Source organism: Sorex araneus, chromosome 7 (assembly GCF_027595985.1).
Source record: "Sorex araneus isolate mSorAra2 chromosome 7, mSorAra2.pri, whole genome shotgun sequence".
In the NCBI taxonomy this organism is placed as follows: Eukaryota; Metazoa; Chordata; class Mammalia; order Eulipotyphla; family Soricidae; genus Sorex; species Sorex araneus.
The window spans coordinates 61,865,385-61,887,529 of record NC_073308.1 but is presented as its reverse complement, the minus strand read 5'-3'; the positions used below and the strand labels follow the sequence as shown (position 1 = coordinate 61,887,529).

The window sequence follows — 22,145 nt, the reverse complement described above, 5'->3', positions numbered from 1 at the left end:
CTTCCTATGCAGATTGTTCTTAATGTTTTAAAGGTTCTTCTGTCTAATTGGCTCCATAAACCACTTAAGTGAAGGCTAAATTATGGAAACGTGAGAAGCAAAGAGTCATTGGCCATCTCAATTATGATAATGGAGCAAGACTTTTCCGTGTCCAGAAAGAGTCAGAGACTAATTGTGACCTTTTTTATATTCACAGCCAAAATAGCTGGCGAGTATCACGGAGTTTCCAAACTCTCTTTAAACATGTAGTACTCTTCAGAAACTTCACATATATATTTATACACACACTTCATATGTATACACACACACATAAGGGCTGGAGCGATAGCACAGCAGGTAGGGCATTTGCTTTGCACGTGGCTGACCGAGGTTCAATTCCTCCATCCCTCTGGAGAGCCCAACAAGCTACTCAGAGTACCCCACCCACACAGCAGAGCCTGGCAAGCTACTGTGTATTCGATATGCCAAAAACAGTAACAAGTCTCACAATGGAGACGTTACTGGTGCCTGCTTAAACAAATCAATGAACAACAGGATGACAGTGCTACAGTGCTACACACATATACATATATATATGTATATATATGTATATATACGTGTATATATATATATTTTTTTAAGAAAATAACCTGAACAGAGTTGTGTGGACACAAGGTTAAGCCGTCTTTGCCTCCACAGGGTAAGTGCCTTCCTGACAGTGTATCTGATTCCACAGGTGTTGGAAAAGTCTTAACTCAGGCTCAGCATATGTTCAGTAAGCACCTACTAATTCCGAATGCTGGTTTGGTGCTAAATGTGCTGAGATAATTGAAACATATAGAATCACTGTTTTCCACCTGTCAGAAATATTTGTAACTGAATGCTCTCACACTAGGTAAGACAGATCATGCTGTGACTGCGGACAGCTGGGGTCACTCACACACCCTATTGCCAATTCACTGACGGATGGACTTCCCTTTCCAGACAGAATGCTTTACACTGCGTTATTAAAAATAATTATGAAATTTTTTTTAAATCTTTTAAAAAACTTAAAAAAAGATAAATAGCATAGGAAATCAAAACCAGAGCACGCCAGGGACTGGAGAGTTTAGCAGATAGTACAACACATACATATGTATAATGTATACATTATACATTGCAGGTGGCCAACCCGGTTCAATCCCCAGCATCCCATATAGTCCCCTGTGAACCACCAGGAGTAAACTGAGTACAGAGTCAGGCACCATCAGGTATGGCCCCAAAACAGAAACCAGAAACAAACAAACAAAAAAATTAGACTATGGTAGAGCTTTAAAAATTGTACTTCCTCAATTTCAAGTGCCTGGGGACTCCCGTATTTCAATCAAAACAGCTCAGACCTTATGTATTTTACAAATTTTGAGCTCTTCCTCAGTTTTATATATGAGAAAGGGGGAGGAATCTTGGATAAAACTTAAAATTGCATTCCAATCAAGTAAAAAAATATAAATATCTGAATATTCATGCACATGCATAAAAATCTTTCTTCTAAAAGCAGATAGACAGGCAGGAAAGGTCAGGACAGGGGCAATACTTAGGAAAAGCCCGAGTGGGAAACCAGAACTAAAATCACTTCATTCATTCAATGATGCAGCTGGGAAAACTCAAAAGTAAAGATAATTCTTCAAACTGAAACCTCAGATCAGATCATGGGCATCCAATTCCATTGCATTTAATGAGCAAAACCATTTATGAATAATTTATTTTCAAAAATAACTAGAAAGCGAACACTCAAATTTCATGTGGCATATGGCTATCATCTCCTAAAAACTATGCTCAAAGACATTTTCCACCACCGCATATTTTGCACTAAGACCCAAATTATCAGTTCCAATTTACAGGCCTTCTGTTGCACTTTCTCTTATTCTCACTTCTACTTTCTTTATTCCTTGATTTTCCCTAGTATAATGTCATCACTTTGCAGCAATAAATGATTAATAGGCTCCCTACATATCTCAGGAAGATCTGACAATTTTCCCTCCGAAAAAATTATCTATGCTAATATTTCTCAAAGTAGGAGTATATTGTGAGGAAGAATCCAAGGCAAATTCCAAGCTCATAAATTCAAGACTTTAGATGCCATTTTAGTAATGATGGATATGACCCAAAGGCAAAATGAGATTAAAAACATTCCTCCTCCATTTCCTAGATTTTCCTCCCTTCCCACCTCTTACCTCTTGAGAAATATTCTGCATTATCCAACCAGAGAGTTAAAGTTATCCACTCAGTACCCTATTCACAGCTTTGTGCAGGGGTCATGAGGAGTCAAGGGGAGGTAATGAATAGGAAATCTCAGTCATCTCTAAGCAGCAACTTTATAAGCAGCATTACATCTTTCTCATCCATAATAACCTAAGCCTAAATTGTCAGTTTTGCCAAGTTTAGGCCAAATAGAAAAAATATATAATGTAGACCAAATATGCAATTTTTAATTTTCTGGTAGTTACATTCAAAAAATTGTAAGGAGAGCTAGAGAGATAGTATAGGAAGTAAGGTGTTTGCCTTCTACACAGCCAACCTAATTCAGGCCCCAGCACTACATGTGGTCCCCCAATCAGAGCAAAAAGTGATCTCTGAGCACTAAGTCAGGAGTAAGCCCTCACCACTGTCAGGTGTGGCACTCCCCCCAATAAAAATAATGTAAGATGAGAACTGGTGAAAGTATAATAAGATAACTGACATGAGCTATTTTATTTAAATAAAATGCATTCAAATATTATTTCAACATTAGTCAACATTAAAATTTGAGATATATTACATTTATTCTATGTTCTGTCTTCAAAATGCCATGTGTATTTTGCACTTACATACATCTCAATTTACATGCTACATTTTTATTAAAAAAATATTTATTATATTTAAATTTGGTTTGGTGTAAACATCTGGTGATGCTCAGGGGTTAGTTCTGGCTCTGCGTTCGGGAATCACTCATGGCCAAGCTCGAGGGACCATAAGGGATGCTAGGAACGAAACCTGGGTTGGCTGTGTGCACAGCAAGTGCCTCACTAGCTTTACTATCTCTACGGCTATATTATATTTGAATTTTGCAAAATTTTCATTGAAGGAGAAAATTCACATACCAAGTTAACTCCAAGCATGCTTAAAAGTTTCTTTATGACTGAATTCTTACCACGTAGATGGAAATTGATATTAACTTGAAAAATAGCCTTTGGATCCGGCTGCGGAGCGAACATGATGGAAGAGCCCAAGGGAGCGCCCTTGGACTCCAGGCAGCCCACTGAACTAATTCCGGCATGGGACCAGAGACCCCACGGTGCGCTGAAACAGTGGGACCCGGGCATCCCCCAATTCTTTTAACCTGTCTCTCTCTCTCAACTCCTCCCTCCTGAGCACAGCGCAGGATCCGAGGCTTTCCTGAGCGCAAAATGGAGCCGGCGATCCAGCTGAAACAGGACGCTTTCGCGCGCTTGCGGGAGACCCCAGGGGGTGGGGGCGTCGACCCCCGCCCACAGCAGATAGATATTTAAACCCACCTCCCCCACGTGTGCTTCCCTTTGGATCCGGCTGCGAAGCGAACATGATGGAAGAGCCCAAGGGAGCGCCCTTGGACTCCAGGCAGCCCACTGAACTAATTCCGGCATGGGACCAGAGACCCCACGGTGCGCTGAAACAGTGGGACCCGGGCATCCCCCAATTCTTTTAACCTGTCTCTCTCTCTCAACTCCTCCCTCCTGAGCACAGCGCAGGACTTCTCCATCTTATGAGCACCATAAAAGGGTAAAAGTTTGTAGTGATGTTATTTCTGGTTGTACTTTCCCTGGACTTTATACAGAAACCCAAAACCGCGCGGCCGTGCGACCTAATGTCATCTTAGCATCAGCAATATGTAATGGTTCGCTTTTAATGGGTCGGACTTTTGTGGGAGATCCTAACAAGAATAGTAAGTCTGTTGCTGAAATATTGAAGGCAATCAAAACGGTAGCCATCTCTCTAGACTAAACTAAGCTATATCCCCACGCCAGCTGAGAAGAAATTTTCTTCTTTCTCGGGAAGAAACGCGGCGTGTCGTCAACTACAGTGTGATGTCCATTAAGCAAACAGACCTGGTGGCGTGGGAATGGGATATAAGGGGAAAAATTATGTACATGGAACAGTGGGACGCTGGTGGAATCTCGAGCCGGAGCCGATACCAGCGCAAGACCTTCGGTTCCAGAAACTGCTTCCAGACACTCTACTAGTCTATCAACTAAGCCAGAGCCCCACGTCTGCTGATGACGGGAAATAACCATCCTTTTCGTTTTTTTCGGTTTTTTTTTCTTTTTTTTTTTTTCCCTTGTCAGGCAGCGTGGCGATTACTAAACAGGCGTGAACTCGGTGGCGCGGGGCAAGGGGGAAAAAGAAAAGTTATGTAACAAACAGCGGGACTTAATATCTCTATATTCTTAGCAGTGGAGAACTATCAAATGCCTCCTTGGCAATAGGACTGCTTTTCTTTTTGGGGGGAAACCCCAACAACGGTAGTGAGTTGTGCGTTGAAACATGGAATGTAATCGAGATAAGGCATAAATGAAGTGAAACTTATCAAGTACAAGGGTGGGGACTGGGGAGGTGGGAGGGGGCGGCAGGTATACTGGGGGGGTTGGTGATGGAGGATGGGCACTGGTGAAGGGAAGGGTGTTTGAGAATTGTATAACCGACATAATCCTGAGAACTATGTAACCCTCCACATGGTGATTCAATAAAATTAAAAAAAAAAAACTTGAAAAATAAAATCATTTCAAGCACTGAATAATCCTATCAGCTATTGGAAAACTACCCTGGAGAGCACAGTAAGTTAAAAGTTGCTACAAATCACTCAACAGTTTGTTATATTTAAATAAAGCAAATAAGATTAAGTTGAGTTCTTAAAAGGTGTGGCAATAAATTTAACGCCTCTGGGTTAGAATTAACAGAGATTTCTTAGAGCAGATGGCAGTTCACGCACCATGCACTGAGTTGTTAGGTAAGTGTGGATACTCACATTTCTTTTTTTCAGACACAACCTCTACAGCATCCATAATGAGCAGTTACAGTGATCTTTGATTTTGAAGACCAGGCTCCAAGTTCTAAATACAGTGACAGAAAGGAATTCAGTAATTATGAATGCTTATTTTTAGCTATTTCTTTCACTCGCTGACAACTGGGGTAAATGATGACCATTTTTACTTTTTATTTCTCATCTTTGAGCCATCAGTACCTTCCCCTCCAAAGTAAAGTTAACAAAAGTAGCTACTAGCAGTGGGTAAAGCTCAGTTAACATAAGTACCTGTATATACACAACTTTACTGGTTCCAAGGATCCCACTAAATACCACATTTGGCAGATGTAACAATTGGAGTTGAAAGGTGTGAAATAACTCATGACTACCAACAGCTACATAGTATCAGTGTCAGAGATAGAATTCAAATCCAGATCTTGGTTCAAAGTTCTGATGCAAGCCCATCCAATTTCCCATTACTTTCCAACTAATATGCATTGAATTCTCAGCAGATACCTAAATAATCCTGCTTTTGAACTTAGATTCATGCTAGTCTACTCAGAATGAGTTGTTCTCACATCCATGTTTATTAATATCCTACTTACATGTAAAGCATGTTTACAAATTCTACCACCTTTAGGCGTTAGCACAGCGGGTAGGGCATTTGTCTTGCATGCAGGTGACCCAGGTTCGATTCCTCCATCCTTCTCGGAGAGCCTGGCAAGCTACCGAGAGTATCCTGCCCACATGGCAGAGCCTAGAAAGCTCCCTGTGGAGTATTCAATATGCCCAAAACAGTAACAAGTCTCACAATAGAGACGTTATTGGTGCCCACTCGGTCAAATCGATGAACAATGGGATGACAGTGCTACAGTGCTACCACCTTTATGATCACCCTATCCCTAACATCCTAGCCTCCCCCATCACAGTTGTTAGGATTTCCATACATCTCACTTGAAACCCATGAGTTGCCTGTTTCAGATAATGAAAGATGGAGCATGATAGAAAAAAAAATTGAAACCCTATCTTCCCAATTAGACTCCAAGTATCTTGAAAATCAAACTATACTTAATACCAGGACTCCTCAATGCTGAGTGGTTATTATAATTATTTGGAAGAAGAGTCAAACATATATGAAGGTCTAGAGTGGACTCTATGCATTGAATTCTTCTGAGTTTTCTCAAATAGTCCCACAAGTGTGTTGGAAAGTAAACTCCTGCCTTGGACCATGAGTATCATGGTGCTCAGGGCATTGTATTCTGGAAGCGCTCACTACAGGGCTAATTAGTGGCTTGAGTAAGCTGGGAACTTCTTCCTATGTTTGACATCTCCAATGCATCCAAAATGCATCAAACGTTGCTAATACAGTCAGGGAGTTAATTGTACCAAAGCGTGATCTTTATTACACAATCAGAAGTGCAATATTAAATGCTTTACAGAGTGCTCGTGGAGACTCTTGCTTAAAACTCAGAATGTAACTATCAACTTAGCTGACGGGAAGAAGCCATCGGTAGCATTTTAGACCTTTTAATGATTTGGGAGGGTATTCAACTAAATGAGTGAGCCTGAATTGTCCTGTGAAAGTGATAGTACTGTGGTCATATACTCTTAGCTACAAATGCTATCCTTTTCCTCAGCTTCTTGGGGAGGGGGGAGGAGATGAGGTTCCACCATTGCAGTTTTGCAGCCATTTCCATTTTTCAGTTGTAGTTTTAAAATAACAAATCTGGGACCACAAAAAATGACTGATTCTTAAATTATCAACATTATACCCGGGCAAGAACACTGAAAGTGGACCTCATCTGTTTAGTTCCACAGATGAATTGGGACAAATTGAAACACCGCAGGTCCTGTAGCAATTATCAGTCAGAACTCATCACCTGGTCCTGGCTTAATTGCTATCCTCTTTCCTTTTAAATATAAAAAATGAAGGCTTTGTGCTCCATCACTTTATTTCTAGTTCAGTCTCCATTGGAATAGACTCTTCTCTGAGGCTGTTGGCTTCTCCACCTTATTTCAGTTCCAGGAATGTCAGCCTCTATTAACATTGGCTGGCAAGCAAGACATCCCACTGTCCTTTTAATGCAGAGAGCTACCTAAGCGTCCTCAGGGTGCTGGCATGTCAGTGAGCCCACAAACTCTAAGTGATGATTCTGAGACAGGAAGTGGAGAAGCAGAAGGTCCCAAGCCATGGAATACTCAGAAACAATCTCACAGACACTAAATACGTCAACGGGGGACTCTCACTGCTCAGGTTCACAGCTGACAGAAAAGAGATGCTGAGACCTCTTCCTAGTGCCTTGATCAAGTGATTAATAAGCACATAGTTACTATATGAATTGAACAAGGACCATGCCATCTATTTTGAAAGGAAAGGCAAAAAGCATTCAGCTATTCTTTAAATAAAACACAAATAAATGCAGATGCTGGCAGCAGGAAGCCTGAGAGCTTTGCGAGATGCAAGCCCTTAAAGCATGAGTGCCACAAGTTCAAATGGAGCTGAGATGACTGTGAGAAGCTGACCTAGAAGAGGGTCGCAGAGAGAACGGGCGGCACCCCAGAGGTGTCCTGACCCAGCCATCTGTCTCAGCTCTCTGACAAACTGCGGTTCCAGTGTAGCTTCCTGATCCTGCCTTTGCCAAAGTGTGTGGCTGACAGACTCAATGGAACTGAAAACTTATGAGATCTGAGCTTCAGCCACTGGAGCTTTATAATGTGCCTGTCAAGTTGACGGCGGGCATGTATTGGGAGTTGGGATGGGGGGGGAATCTGGGAACAATGGTGGAGGGAAGTGGACACTGGTAGTGGAATTGGTGTTGAAATACTACATGCCTAAAATGCAACTGTCAATAACTTTGCAAATCAGAGATTTTTTAAAAAATATATGTATTTATAAAATATATATATATGTATATATTTTAATGTGTCTCCAAGTCACTTTACCACAGCAAATTCCGCCTCCTCACATAGACATGAAAGAGTGAAATGAGAATGGGTTTTCTAAAAGAGCAGCTGCATGGAAAGGAAACCCCCCAGGAGTCATGGGAACACAGATGAAAACCTGGTATTCTGACTGAAGAGCTCCTCAGAGTGTACCCCACAGCACCCGTCATTCACACCTTAACCCCACCACTTCAAGGTTCAGAAAAGCACAAAGATCTCACACATGGTTTATTGGACTCAACAGTTACACCCACAGAGGTTTATGTTGCATGTCCTTGTAGGCTGGATTGGACACTGGCACTAATTAAGAAATCTCCAATAATTTTTGTCCTGCACTAAATAGGGCATTAAATATTTAAAACACCAAAGAAAACTGCTAATTTCATTTCAGTTCTCACATCATTAAAACAGATGCTAAACTGAGAAGACTCCCATCATTCTTTAAAACTGTTCATTAACTTTTTTTTTTCAGCAAAATGCTAATTTTTTCACCTCTTCCATTCTTGGCAGTGGGGACAATGATTACCTCGAATTATATTCAATGAACTATAAAGTTGCTTGATCTTGGGGCTTTGGGGTAAAGATGTTTGAGGTAGAACCTGGTGATCCAGGCTTATGTACAGTGAAGGCCGCTGGGAGTCAAAAATTACCAACAGGAACTACCAGGTGGGGTCACCAAAGACTTTCCACACTGGTTCTGAGACAATAATTAAGAGTCAAAGGAACAAAGACAGTATTGGATGGAGCCATGACTCAGTAAAGAGATCAAAGAGTAGGAGGGTTGAAATACTAAATTTTAGTTTCAAATTTCTAAAACTGAACATAACACAGAAAAATATAAGTAACTTCTACAAATAATAAAGCAGGCAGGTCTGAGGGATAATAGCAGTGGGTAGGCCACTTGCCTTGCAAGCAGCCGACCCAGATTCCATCCCTGGTGTCCTACAGGGTTCTCCAAGCACTGGCAGGAGTGATGCCAGGAGTGAGCACTGAACCAGGGATGAGCCCTGAGCTCCTCCAGGTGTGCCAAACCAAAAGTAAAAAGCAAAAGGCAGATTTTTGATATCAAAGAATAGAAAAATGACTAAAATAAGCACTTTAGTGTAGGATGACATTGCTTTGTACTTTCCACCCTTGCCACAAGGAGCCTAGGTTCATCCCAGTCACACCCATTAAGGTGCTCCCGAGTCACTCCCATGTCTTTGTTTATTTGTAACTACTTCTCTATGCTTTCTTCCCCAAACAGTTAATCAGATTTTGCCCCGAATGAAACTGTTAATTTGTGAGGTCAGATCTTTCTAGGATACTGAACTTATATTATAAGTTAATATTGTCTTTCTCCTCTCCTTATATCTTTTGAATAGTTTACTTTAAACCAATGTCCCTTTTGTATAGACACAAGAAGACAATATTATTCTTTTGTAACTTGGGATTTAATTGACTTCGAATATTATTCATTCCTGGGCATCTGCTTTCTCCACTTAAGCCTCAGTTGCCCTCAGTTCCTAGCACCTCAAAAGCAGGGTCCCGACGAGGGACGGGATGGATCCAGGATAAGCGGTGAGTTATGTGCTACCCTGGCATCAAGATGGGCCTGGCCAAAGTGCCTAATGCTTAACTATAAGTTAAGAGCTTGGTCATGGACAAATGCAGTCATGATCCAAAAGTAATGACAAGACTAGGACCCTGCTAGGGGTAGGAAAGATTGATCTGGCCTGAGCACTGTAGTCTGAGATTGAGATGGCCCCAGGAGAGCAATTCTATAAGCTTAATGCATTTCTTATTGTGTCTATACAAAATGATTAATATTATGAATGCTTCTATGTTTGCTGGATGAGGAGAGGAGAAATACACCCATGGGACTCCGCCGTGTCCTAGAAGGAGCATCCCCTGAGGAAAAAAATTTACCCCTATTGATTATGACCACACCTATGTGTAAGCCCCAACCCCCTTATGCTGGGAGGATTTAACTAGGCTGTAAGAGTGGGTTGGGGGGCGAGATCCAGAGCGACATCCAGAGCCGGGAGAGAAGGAGAGAGAGAAAATAAAATAAACTGATCGAGCAACTAGTTTGGCTTTCTTCCTTCCATTGCCTGCCCTTGACCAACAGCCACACACAGCGGTTCCAGAGCATCGAACACGGGCAGTGAGATACAGCCGCTCAGAGAGCCCACGAGTGCACACGCCCCCTCGGCGTGCCTTAGTTTTTCACACTTTAGAATGGGTTTCTGAATGAGAAGTCCATACGTGAAAGGATGCTTAAATGCATTGGTCATCAAGGAATCACAAAGCACCATACATCCAAACCAAGGGCATTACTGAAACACCAAGAATGAGTCTATAGAGCTACTGAAATATTCATCCGTGCCCTGTTGGAGTATATACTGATAATCATTGGAGACTATTTGGTGACATCTTCAAACACAAAATCCATCCTTGCTTCTAACCCAGTCCACCCGCCCTCACAGAAATGAGTGAACTGAATGACACATAGAAGAATGATTATAACAGCACTAGTTTGTAACAGGTAAAACCAGGAAGCAATCCAAATGTGTCTTTAGGGTAGAAACATGCAGGGTCTTCAATATTCGTGTAGTGCAATGCGTCACAGCAGTGACTTCTGCAGAGCAGTGTCAGTGTTACACAAAACAACCTAACTTCTCCCCACACTTATGAGAATAAGCCGCCAGGTAAAGAGGAGGTACTGAAGGTGTGCGTCTCTGTTATGTTCAAGAATAGAACTAAGTCATAGCTACAGGAAACAGGGAACGCTGATCTGAAAGAGTGTAGTGTCTTGTATAGAGATGATTTTCGCTTCCAAACTGGTACCCATCTATCTGATGGTGATTATGCAGGAATCTTCTCTTTGAGAATACTCATTGAGATGTATACTTTGGGATGGGGTACTGCTCTGACTGCATGCTGTGAACCGGTTTCAATTGACTTAACAACAGATTTAAATTTTTAATTTTATTTTTCATTATTAGCTTTTCAAAATAGTCTTTTAAAATGGAAAATACTATCCCATCCTTGCAGATCATTTCATTTCTCCTCGTTAACTCTTCCTTTGAAATAAATCAATCACTGAGCTTGGCTGAAAGCAAACAATATCTGCGCTAGACTGAGAGGTTCACTAGAGAGGGAAATAGTGGTTTTTTTTCCTTTATGCCTTCCACCCACATGGCAGAGCCTGGCAAGCTACTCATGGCATAGTCGATATGCCAAAAACGTAACAAGCCTCACAATGGAGATGTTACTGGTGCCGACTCGAGCAAATCAATAGACAACAGGATGACAGTGGCTTCCATAAGACTGAGCATGTGGCAAGCCAAGAAATAAGTATCCCACAGAAAGCAGTTGATTTGAACTCCTAAAAAGGCAATCTCAAAGTATTACAATCTGCTTAGTTTACACAAAGTTCCTAATATTTATCCTGAAATCTCCCAGCTGATACATTTTCTGTTATTTGTCATGACTGTATATGGTGTGGCTGATGGATTCCACTCATTTAATTTTATCCACCTCGTTATCTTAATAGGAGGGCCATAATTATTCAAATGAGGGAAAAAATCTATTCTGACCCAAAATGAATGAATGAATGGTACTGAATGGTACTCTCTCTCTCTCTTTCTCTCTCTCTCTCTGTAGTTCCCAGACTATTCACATTTTTCTCACTTCAAATTCCCAGTATACATTAAACCTTAGTATGCTTAAGATAAAGAGAGGCAACAATAAGATGAATGAGACTTTTTTTTTCTTTTTGAGTCACACCCAGTGATGCTCAGGGGTTACTCCTGGCTTTGTACTCAGGAATTACTCCTGACAGTGCTTGGGGGACCATATGGGATGCCAGGGATCGAACCCGGGTCGGCCGCATGCAAGGCAAACGCCCTACCCGCTGTGCTATCGCTCCAGCCCCCGAATGAGACTTTTATGGAATAAAATGTTTAAAATGTTAACAGTAATATATTATTAAAAAGTTATTTGGAGACGCTTTTGATTAGAAGCTTCTCAGTTAGAACGCTTGTTCAGAAATAATAATAATAATAATATATAATACCTAATGTTCTCAGTATTCTCAGCTATCAGAGAAGCTTTCAAAATATCTTAGAAAGATTCCCATATCAATGCATGCAGTTACGTCTTCAGTGAGAATCATGGTGTATTGTGACTTTGTTTTTCTTATTGAAACAGTTCTATTATTAAAACTGTTAGCTATTAATCACACAGGCTTTAAATAGAAGCTATCAATATTTTATAAATAACAATAAAGAGTGAAAATTTGATTTACAAAGCTGTTCCCACTGAAATATTTAGGACATTATATGAACAGTTAAAGATGACAATGAAAGCATCATAAAATCAATTATCATAAATTAAAATAAATCAAAGGTCAAAATAATAAAACTGTTAAAGGTTGAACCTTTTGTGCTTATATATACAAATACATATGTGTATATATATATCTAAAAATATATATTTTCCTCTAAGATTGGCTGCCTCCTACTTTGAAGCCCATCAAATGTGGTGTGGTACTCTTGGAGTATGGGTAGGGTGTATCCCATCATGCAGCTGCAAATGCAGCCACGTGGTCTAGGATTAGGTTCACTTGTGGGTGAGGCTCGACCTGAGTATGTGGAGAGCGGCTGAGGGAATGGCGGTGGTTGAGTTCTGGAGGTTTTCGGCTGCTGGGTCTGGGTCCCTTGGAGAGGAGAGTGGAATCACCCGACTTCCTCTGGGGTGCCCTGAGTGAAACAGCCTAGCACGCGGTCCAGCAGCATGGTCATGGCAAGCATCGTTTTATGCTCCCTTCCAGGAGAGAAGAACATGAGATCTGGATGGTAGCCAATGAGGAGATTATCTGGCACTAGCCTGAGGTTGCTTATGGGCATGACTGCTGAGTTGCCACAGAAGGAAGGATACAGGCAGAAGATCTCTGTTCCTGGGTTCTGTTGAACCCAGAGTTCTCAGTCACAAAGTCACAAAGGTAATGCCTTTCAGACTTGGGGTTTTTCAGTTGAGAATACACCAGCCTGGCTATATAAGGGATATTTTCCACATCACACTAGGTTTGTAAACAAATTGGAACTATAATTCAAACCTTCTCACTGCTGACAAAGCACCATCTTCTCTGAAAAAATTATTCATAGGACAATAAGATCCTTCATGAATAATTTTTCATAACTACTTTATACCTTCTTCCTCTACATTTAACATTTTTCTTCTATAGGGTCCTAACAAAGACAATATAGCATCATGGCAAAGAGCAAAGACTTGGGTTCAAGATGGTGTGAGTTTAAGCTCAGGCTTCAACATTTGCTAGTCCTTGACCTAAAGCCACAGGTGACCAGTTTGTCCAAATCTGTCTAGGACTTCATTTGTTTAAAGAATGAAGTTCTGGGTCAGAAGATAGTACAGAGGTCAAGGAACTTTCAGGGCTAGAAAGATAGGACAGTGAGTAAGATGTTTGCCTTGCACACCTCTGACCATATGGTTTGATGCCCAGCACCCCACATGATCCCCTGAGTCTGCCAGGAATGGTCCCTAAACTCAGAGCCAGGTGTAATCCCTGAGCATCACCAAAAACAAAAAACCCTACTCTTGTTTGGGAACCAGAATGATAGAACAGCAGAGAGGGCACTAGCCTTGCACATGGCCAACCCCACTTCAATCCCTGTATCCAGGAATCCTATATGGTTTCCTGGAGCCCTGCCAGGAGAGATCCCTGACACAGAGCAGGAGTACATCCTGAGATTAGGGGTGCTCTCCCCACCCCCCACAGAAAAAAAGAAAGAGAGAGAAAGGAAGGAAGGAAGGAAGGAAGGAAGGAAGGAAGGAAGGAAGGAAGGAAGGAAGGAAGGAAGGAAGGAAGGAAGGAAGGAAGGAAGGAAGGAAGGAAGGAAGGAAGGAAGGAAGGAAGGAAAAAAGGAAGGAAGGAAGGAAGGAAGGAAAAAAGGAAGGAAGGAAGCAAGGAAGGAAGGAAGGAAGCAAGGAAGGAAGGAAGGAAGGAAGGAAAAAAGGAAGGAAGGAAGGAAGGAAGGAAGGAAGGAAGGAAGGAAGGAAGGAAGGAAGGAAGGAAGGAAGGAAGGAAGGAGGGAAGGAAGGAAGGAGGGAAGGAAGGAAGGAGGGAGGGAGGGAGGGAGGGAGGGAGGGAGGGAGGGAGGGAGGGAGGAAGAAGGAAAGGCTCTTGCCTTGCATGCACCCAATCCCAGTTTGATCCTTGGTACCACATAGTCCCTGGCCCAAATTCACCCCCTTAAAAATTAATTAAAACAAATCGAAGATCCTGTGTCCCAGGAGCCACTACAAAGGGGAGAGCTGGTTGATGAAGCACCTGTCAGTTCTTTTATCTGTGGAACAAGGAAATTAAAGTTCTGACACTGGCAAGAAGGCTGCAAGGCAGAAAGGCACGAGTGGGTGAGTACGCGCGTGAGGAAGCGCGGCCCCAGCAGCACTCATTTCCAGATGTGTCTCTCTCTCTGCTGGGTTTCTTTCCTTGCTGGAGACACAGCTTTGAAAGTCATTTAAAACAAGTGATATGGGAAGACAAGAGAGGATGACTTTTCTGGGAGACAGACGCAGCAGACTCCGTAACAGGAGAGAATACATAAAGAAAAAGAAAGTCAAGAAAGGAAAATGCCTCAGCCACATTGATCAGACACTCCAACAAGGGGGCCTGAGTGACAGTTCAGTGGGGAAGGTGTTTGCCTTACATAAGGCCAATGCTGGTTCAATTCCCAGCATCCCTTATGGTCTCATGAGTACCTCCAGGAGTGATTCCTGAGCACAGAGCCAGGAGTAACCCCTGAGCATCACTGGGTGTGGCCCAGAAAAAGGACAACAGCAACAACAATGATAAAAAAGATTATCAGCAACAGCAACAAGGAAGGAAGGAATTCTGGGGCCATGGCATGTAATAGGTGTTGGATTACATTGGGTTGTCCTTGCTTCTCCCACAGGAAGCTCAGGTTTATTGAGTTATTCCCACAACAGTGTCCCTGAGGCACACCCAATTCCATCAAGCACTAATAATCTTATATTGCTTTTATCTTTCCTTTATGTTGCATGATTTAGCAATGTATAGATTGCTTCTTGTATAGATACAGGAAGACAGTTCATGCTATGCTTTTGTAATATAGGAGTTAACTGACTCCAAAATAAAATGTATTCCTGGACATACATATTTACTTGACATAAGCCTCAGTTGCCCTTAGTTCCTAGTACTCCAAAAGCAGGGTCCTGATGAAGGGACTGGATGGACCCAGGGCAAGCTATAAGCTACCCCGGTATAGAAATGGGGCAAGCTAAGCACCATAAGTATAATAAATTAAGAGCATGGTTATGGGACAGACTCTGTTATGACTCAGAAAGAAGTAACTGAATAAGGACCCTGTTGGGGTTAAGAAAGAGTAACCTGGCCTGAGGACTGTGGTCTGGGATATATAGCAAGATGTCCCCAGGAAGAGCCAACCTTTAAGCTTAATATATATCTTACTGTGTTCATACAAAATGACTAGGAATATTATAAGAAGTAAATTCACTATGACTGTTTAAATGGATTACTAGCTGGGGAAAGGAGAAACAATACACCTTGAATGGAATCCCACCCTTGAGTGGATCTCCTAGTAATCTAGAGTGCTGAACCCTCACATGAGATTTTGTCCTGGAGTTAATCCCCTAGAACTTCTCGGAATGGTTCTTGGCCACTGAATGCTCTAGTCCCATGCACAGTTTTTTTCTTTGAAACTCACAATAGGGAGCATGAGAAGCTAATCTACTTGAGTCTATAAATAAATGTGGATTCTACAAGTGAAGTCTTTGAGAAAAAGGAGGTAACACTAAGGGATTCATAGGTACAGTTTACCCACTCCTAATGCAACTTTAGGGACATGAAGTATCCCTAACCATGCTAAAACAATTGCCACCTCATTATGGCACACTGTCCCACATTTAGCATTTATATCTCTCAAGTAAAGAACAATCTCTGAGTGGAACAGCATGCAGAACAACAGATATCCACACAGCTATTCCTTCCTTCTCACAAATGTCTGCTTCACAGCTTTCCCTAAGGCGGGTGTGAGGAAGGTAGGTCTGTTCTTGCAGACATCCTCAGGAACCAGAAATAGAATAGAAATGCAGAGTGTGGGTAGGACAGAGGCAGGGAGAGCTTCCATGGCTCCCAGAGGCTGGCCCCAGAGTGACTCAGTCAAACCCGAGGTTAGGGGGTGGAGGAAAACAATGAGGTGAGAGAAGACAACTGAGAGCAGCCAAGTGGTGCTTGGAGCAAGGGCCCCTCAGAAGCTGCATTCTCGGGGAGGCTGAGGGCATGGCTGCCCAGTCACGGGCCCAGAGACAGAACCTGAAATACGCTCACCAACCTCATGATAGTACCGGGTGCAGGAACCCGCAGAAACCAATATACAATCTAGTCTGGTCGCAGAGTCCCAGTGGCAACTACAACACTGAATCACAAGCTGGTGGGTACAGAAGCAAATAAAATATAAAAATACAATAAACTGTCCTATCCCGCCGAAGGCTGAAAATTATTATCATTTTTGAATTAAAAAACACATGTCCAAAACAAACAGTAGGAAAGACAGCCAATAACATCAACAATTGGACTTGTAATTCACTCCAAAGGAAATGAAAACAATAAAAGGATATGAAAAAGAATTTAAAATAAGGAGGTTAAGACTCCACCAAGAGACAGAGGGGGAAGTCATATTCCTTCAGAAAAAGATATAAGCACTGAAATAAAAGCATGTCTGTAAAAAAAACATTGACACCAAATATACAGAATAAAATCTAGACTAGACACAGAATGAGAGAAAAAGTGAATTAGATGATACTACTGAGGAATTTCCCAGGAGCCAGCAAAAAGAAATAGAGATTTTTTTAAACATGAATAAATATTAAAAGATAAAAGATGGATTAAAAAATACCAACATGTACATAAAGAAAGTTTCACAACCTAAAGAAAGTGGAAGAAAACAATATTTGAATTACCGGTTTTTTAAACGACATGGATTTTGATGTTGAAAATATACTCCAGAGGCCAAGCAAGAAAAATTAAAGTAAAGCCACATCCAGACAGTCCCCTGTGAGCTTGAGGGGAAAGGAAAGGAGAGCTGTCCGCACTCTCTCATGATTCTCCCCTCCCAATCTCTGCTGAACCCTCTCTCCAGACTTCTGCAGCTGACCCTCCGCACCTCCTAGCGCCATGCACAATCTTCAGGATTAACTGACTTAATCTCTGCTGATGAAAAAGCTCCCGGAATAGAGTCCCCAGCTCCCACCCTGGTCCAGACTGCCCGCCTTGTCCAGAGCCAGGTCCTGGGGTCAAGACAGTACTGGGATAAGGAACTTGCTTCACCTATGGCAGACACTATAGCAGTTCATCGCTGGCACCATATGCTGCCCCTTCGGTTCCATTTATGTATATTTTTATTTTTTTAATGAATCACTGTGAGATACAGTTACAGATTGACAAACTCTCGAGATTACATTTCAGGCATACAATGATCAAGTAGCCATCCCTCCACCAGTGGCCGTCCTCCACCACCAATGATCCCAGTATCCCTCCCACCACCCCCACTACCCCCACCTGCCTCTGTGGCAGGCACATTCCCTCTTACTCTCTCTCTCCTTTTGGGTATTATGGTTTGCAATGCAGGTACTAAGTGGCCATCATCTTTGGTCCATAGTCTACTTTCAGCACACATCTCCCATCCTGAGTGAGCCTTAATTGGTGATGCCAAAAGCATTTTACCCCAAACCTTTGCTCATCCCCTTCTCTGAGACTGCTTCCTGGGGGCACGACCTGGCAGTCCTTTACTCAGGCTAACACCATGCCCATGCCTCCAAATTCACTGCCCAACTTTTTTCTTTTTTTACTTTCTCCTTGAAATGTTTTTGGCATTGGCGCCCAGGACCTATACTCTCCCAGGTTTTTCTGATCTTCTCTGACCTCCTCCTCGTCCCAATGACTTCAAAGAACAAAAACGTGCCCAGGCTCAGGTCTTGAATCCCTTTTCTTTTTGCACAAACTCACTTTGGGATTTCACCCAGCCTCCTGGATTTCCATACCAACTCTGTCTGGATGACTTGTAAATACATTTTTTTAATCCGAGTCCTTGATTATTTCATATTTTATTTGAATGACATTTTTTTAAAATACTTAAATTTTACAGATAAAAACTAAGTACCTAATCTCCCTCCAGTGATTTTTCCCTGCCTTGCCCAACCAAGGACATCTCTATGTCTCCATCTCTGAGGCCAAAAAGTCACCCTCGACTGCTCTCTTCCAGGCAGACCACATCCTACTCATCAGCAAACCCTGCAGTCATACTTTCAAATTAGTATATTCAAATCGTATTCACCTCACACTGCTCTCTCATCCAAACCATACTCTCCCTAATGCTCAGTAAGTGCTTATTCAACGCTTAGTATTATTAGATTGTTGTTAGCACAATAATTCCTAAGTTATTAGGATAGTCTCCGACCAGCTTCTCTGATTGTAATTCCTGCCCCTTTTCCTACCTAATCTATTCCTAGACCAATCAGCGTTATAATTCAGACATTCCTCCAGCCAGGTCCTCTTTCCAAACCCCCTGAGGACTTCCAATCTCAAAACAAAAACGAAAGTCTTTACGATGGCCACACTGCCCTAAATTATGTCACCTCATTGGTTCCATGCGTACCCCAAATCCTTGCTCATTGCCTTGGAATTATTCTCTCTCATTGATCTGCTCTCTCTCTGGGGGGACCCAAGCTTCCCCCAACCTCAGCACATCCGTATCTGCCACTGACTGTCCCGGCCATTTATCACTGAGATCTCCAAAAAGGGCCAAGTCCTCACTGCTTGCAGCTGAGTAACACCACGGTGCCCTCTGAATAAGGACTTCACCAGTCACCTGAGAGAGCTGGTCACCTCACACACTAGCACAGCGTATGCTTGATTGGTTGATCGATTGACTCACTCCACGGCGAAGACTGATTGTCTTTGCAGTGGATCCCCAGCTGTGCTCTCCCTTCCTCCGAGGCTCCTCACTAAAACATCTTTCCCAGGAAGGACTGATATCAGATGACCTCACTCATCTGTGGGTGATACAGTCGAAAGAAGAGTAGACTATTCAACAACATAGAACAATTTGAGCATTATTGTTCAAAATAGACAGCAGTGAACAACGCCAACCCCCCGACATGAGTACAGAACCAACAGCCAGGGGGAAAGACCAGATGAGAGGACGCACAGGGATGTTTGGAAGAGGGTCATGGGCCCCTAGTGGTGGAGGGGTGCAGTCATCTTGTATACCAATACCATGAACTTAACACTATTATAACTCCCTAAACTAATAAAACACACATAGACATGAATACCTTTCCCAGGTATTCTTGAAGTTAATTGTGAACAAGTGATGTGCTTTGAGACATTGAGAATGTGGGACAATAATGTGCCACTTTCGGGCCTGCTCTAAAAAACCTCCCATGCAATCCTTGGTGCCTTTTTTCCTTTCTGGTTACTCGGAATGTTGGTGGCTTCAGGGCAGTACTGGACCCAGACAACAAACATGGAAAACACATAAATGACAAAGGAGAATCCTAGTCAAGAAGCACCGATCTAGAAATGTCAATGACACAGATGCAGATGAATAAAACCAAGATCAGACAGCTCCAGGAAATGATAGGGGCATCATTTATTATAATAGTAGGAAGGTTTTTTTGTTGATTGATTTGGTTTGGTTTGGGGGCACGCCAACCCCTGGTGGTGCTCAGGTTACTCCTGGCTCTGTGCTCAAGAATCACTCCAGGTGGGCTTGGAGGAACTTAGTGGGATGCTGGGGACCAAATCCAGTATGCTATCACTGTACAATGGCTCTGACCCCCCCAGAGCCATCGTACAATGGTAGCTAATGTAAAACCTAGTTTTACATTAGCTACCATTCTTACACCTTCTAGACTGCAAGCTATGTGAGTGCAGGAATTTGTTTTGTTTTGAATCCCCAGTACCTAGATACTGTCAGCCATTAAATATTTGAAGACAAATGAACAAATAGAAATTTGTAGGCTATTTAGACAAGGATGGCAATTTTGACAAATACTTCTCAGAAACAGAGTTACAGAAAAAATGTCTTTTAAAACAGCTGAGGGAAAATAACAATAAATATATAATTCAAAGTCTAAACTATGCTAGCAAAAAAAAAATAACAAAAAAATGAAAAAGGGGTGGAGTGATAGCATAGCGGGTAGGGCGTTTGCCTTGCACGCGGCCGACCCAGGTTCAATTCCCAGCATCCCATATGGTCCCCTGAGCACTGCCAGGGGTAATTCCTGAGAGCAGAGCCAGGAGTGAACCCCTGTGCATCGCCGGGTGTGACCCCCCCAAAAAAAGCAAAAAAAAAAGTCTAAACTATGCAGTTTGAACAATATTGATTTCTTTGTACATAATAAGAAAATGGACCAGAGAGATAGTACAGGGGCTAAGATGCTTGTCTTGCTCATGGTCGACCCTGGATCAACCCCCAGAACCTGTCCTAAGCACCGTCAGGAGTGATCCCTGAGAACAGAGCTAGAAGTAATCCCTGAACCCAGTTCTGTGTGGCCCCCGAACCAAAAACATGGGAAAGAAACGAAAAAAAGGTGAGCTCAAAAAAAAAAATGGGATTTAAGTAAAAACAGTAAAAACAGAAATTTCAAGCAGAATGTTTGTAAATTTTAAAATACTCTGTAGGTAGTTTTTCCATTTTCACATTATTTTATCAAAGTATGTGGATAATTTTTATGTTGCTCTAATGTATCTAAAATTGAAATTTTTATCTGTGTTTAAATGTTATAAAACAATCACCATGAGTATGGAAGGGAAGACAAAGAAGGGTTTTCTATGCAATAAGAGCCCAGGTCTCATCTTAACAAGAGAATAAACATATTAATAGCATTATAAAAATATCAAATGGAAAATTCCATTAAATGTAAAGAAGGACTCATAAAAGAATATGTAGAATTGAAACATAATGTATAACTTTCAAACTATCTGAGAAATCATAAACTAACTACTAGTGGAAACATATTAAACAAAAGAAGAGAGGAGAGATAAAAAGAAAAAAATTGAAATATGAACAGAAATCTATAAGAGAGGTAGAATAAATATAAATTATCAATAAGTACCATTAATTAAAATATTATGCCCTATTGCTAGGCAAAATTTATCAAACAATGTAATATAAATGAAATTCAACTTAAACATTAGCTATTGATGATCAAACTACAAATTAAATCCAACTGAAGTGCTGACTGTGAAAGATATTCAAAACAAAGAATAAGGTTGAAAATTTAATCAAAAACACCAACAAAAATATCTATTGTAACACTAATATTATCCGACAAAAACAGACATACAATTAAAAATTAATAGGAATAAAGGAGTGAGGTAAATCACAAGGGAAAATGCTTCAAGAAAATAGTAAAATCATAAATATGCATATACCTAATAAAATATCCCCAAAGTTTTAAATAATGGAATTACAAAGAAAATTTAATGAAGTGAGATGTATAGAGGAAGAGTTAAACACAGCACAATTAGAAACAAAGATCAAGCCCACAAACAATAGTGAGAATCCAGATTTAACTTTATTTAAGTACTTAATGTAATACATAGTTTAAGAATCCTACAGAAATGGAAAATTCATATTCTTTTTCCGGCATATACAGGATACCATAAAATTTTCCTGCATACCAAGGCACATAGAATGTCTCAGCATAGGATAAACATTTGAATAGTAAATCATCACAAAACAATAGTAAATAGTTTTAAATAGCATATTCTCACACTAGCTAGTGTAGCTTTCAAGGTCCCTGAGCACTGTCTGCACCAAAATTATACAAAATAAAATAGTGTGGTCCTGAGTAACTCGATGAGTAAAACATAGAACAAACTGCAAAATTTTGAAATATTCAGAATAGAGCATAAACACATAAAGTAAATGTGGAATGCAAACAAAGAAATATTGAAAAGTAAATTTATTGCATCGCATGCCTTTGTAAAACCAAAGTAACGTGCTCTAAAATACATAAACATTTCATTTTATCTGATATGAAAGAAAAAAGTATATTAAAGTCACAGAAAGCAGAAGAAAGTAACAGCAATAAGAGCAAAAGCAAATGAAATAGAAAATGGCAAAATGTGAAACAAAGATCATCACCAAAATTA

General features: G+C 41.3%; 1 protein-coding gene across 1 annotated transcript in view; it reads right to left on the bottom strand.

Annotated features, from left to right (window-relative positions):
• IQCM (IQ motif containing M) overlaps nt 1-22,145 on the bottom strand; it is a 544,597-nt gene that overhangs the window by 319,409 nt on the left and 203,043 nt on the right. Inside the window, exon 2 of the mRNA XM_055144242.1 lies at nt 5,000-5,084. Coding sequence (XP_055000217.1) covers nt 5,000-5,036 — 37 coding nt within the window. The 5' untranslated portion in view covers nt 5,037-5,084. The remainder of the gene's footprint in view (nt 1-4,999; nt 5,085-22,145) is intronic.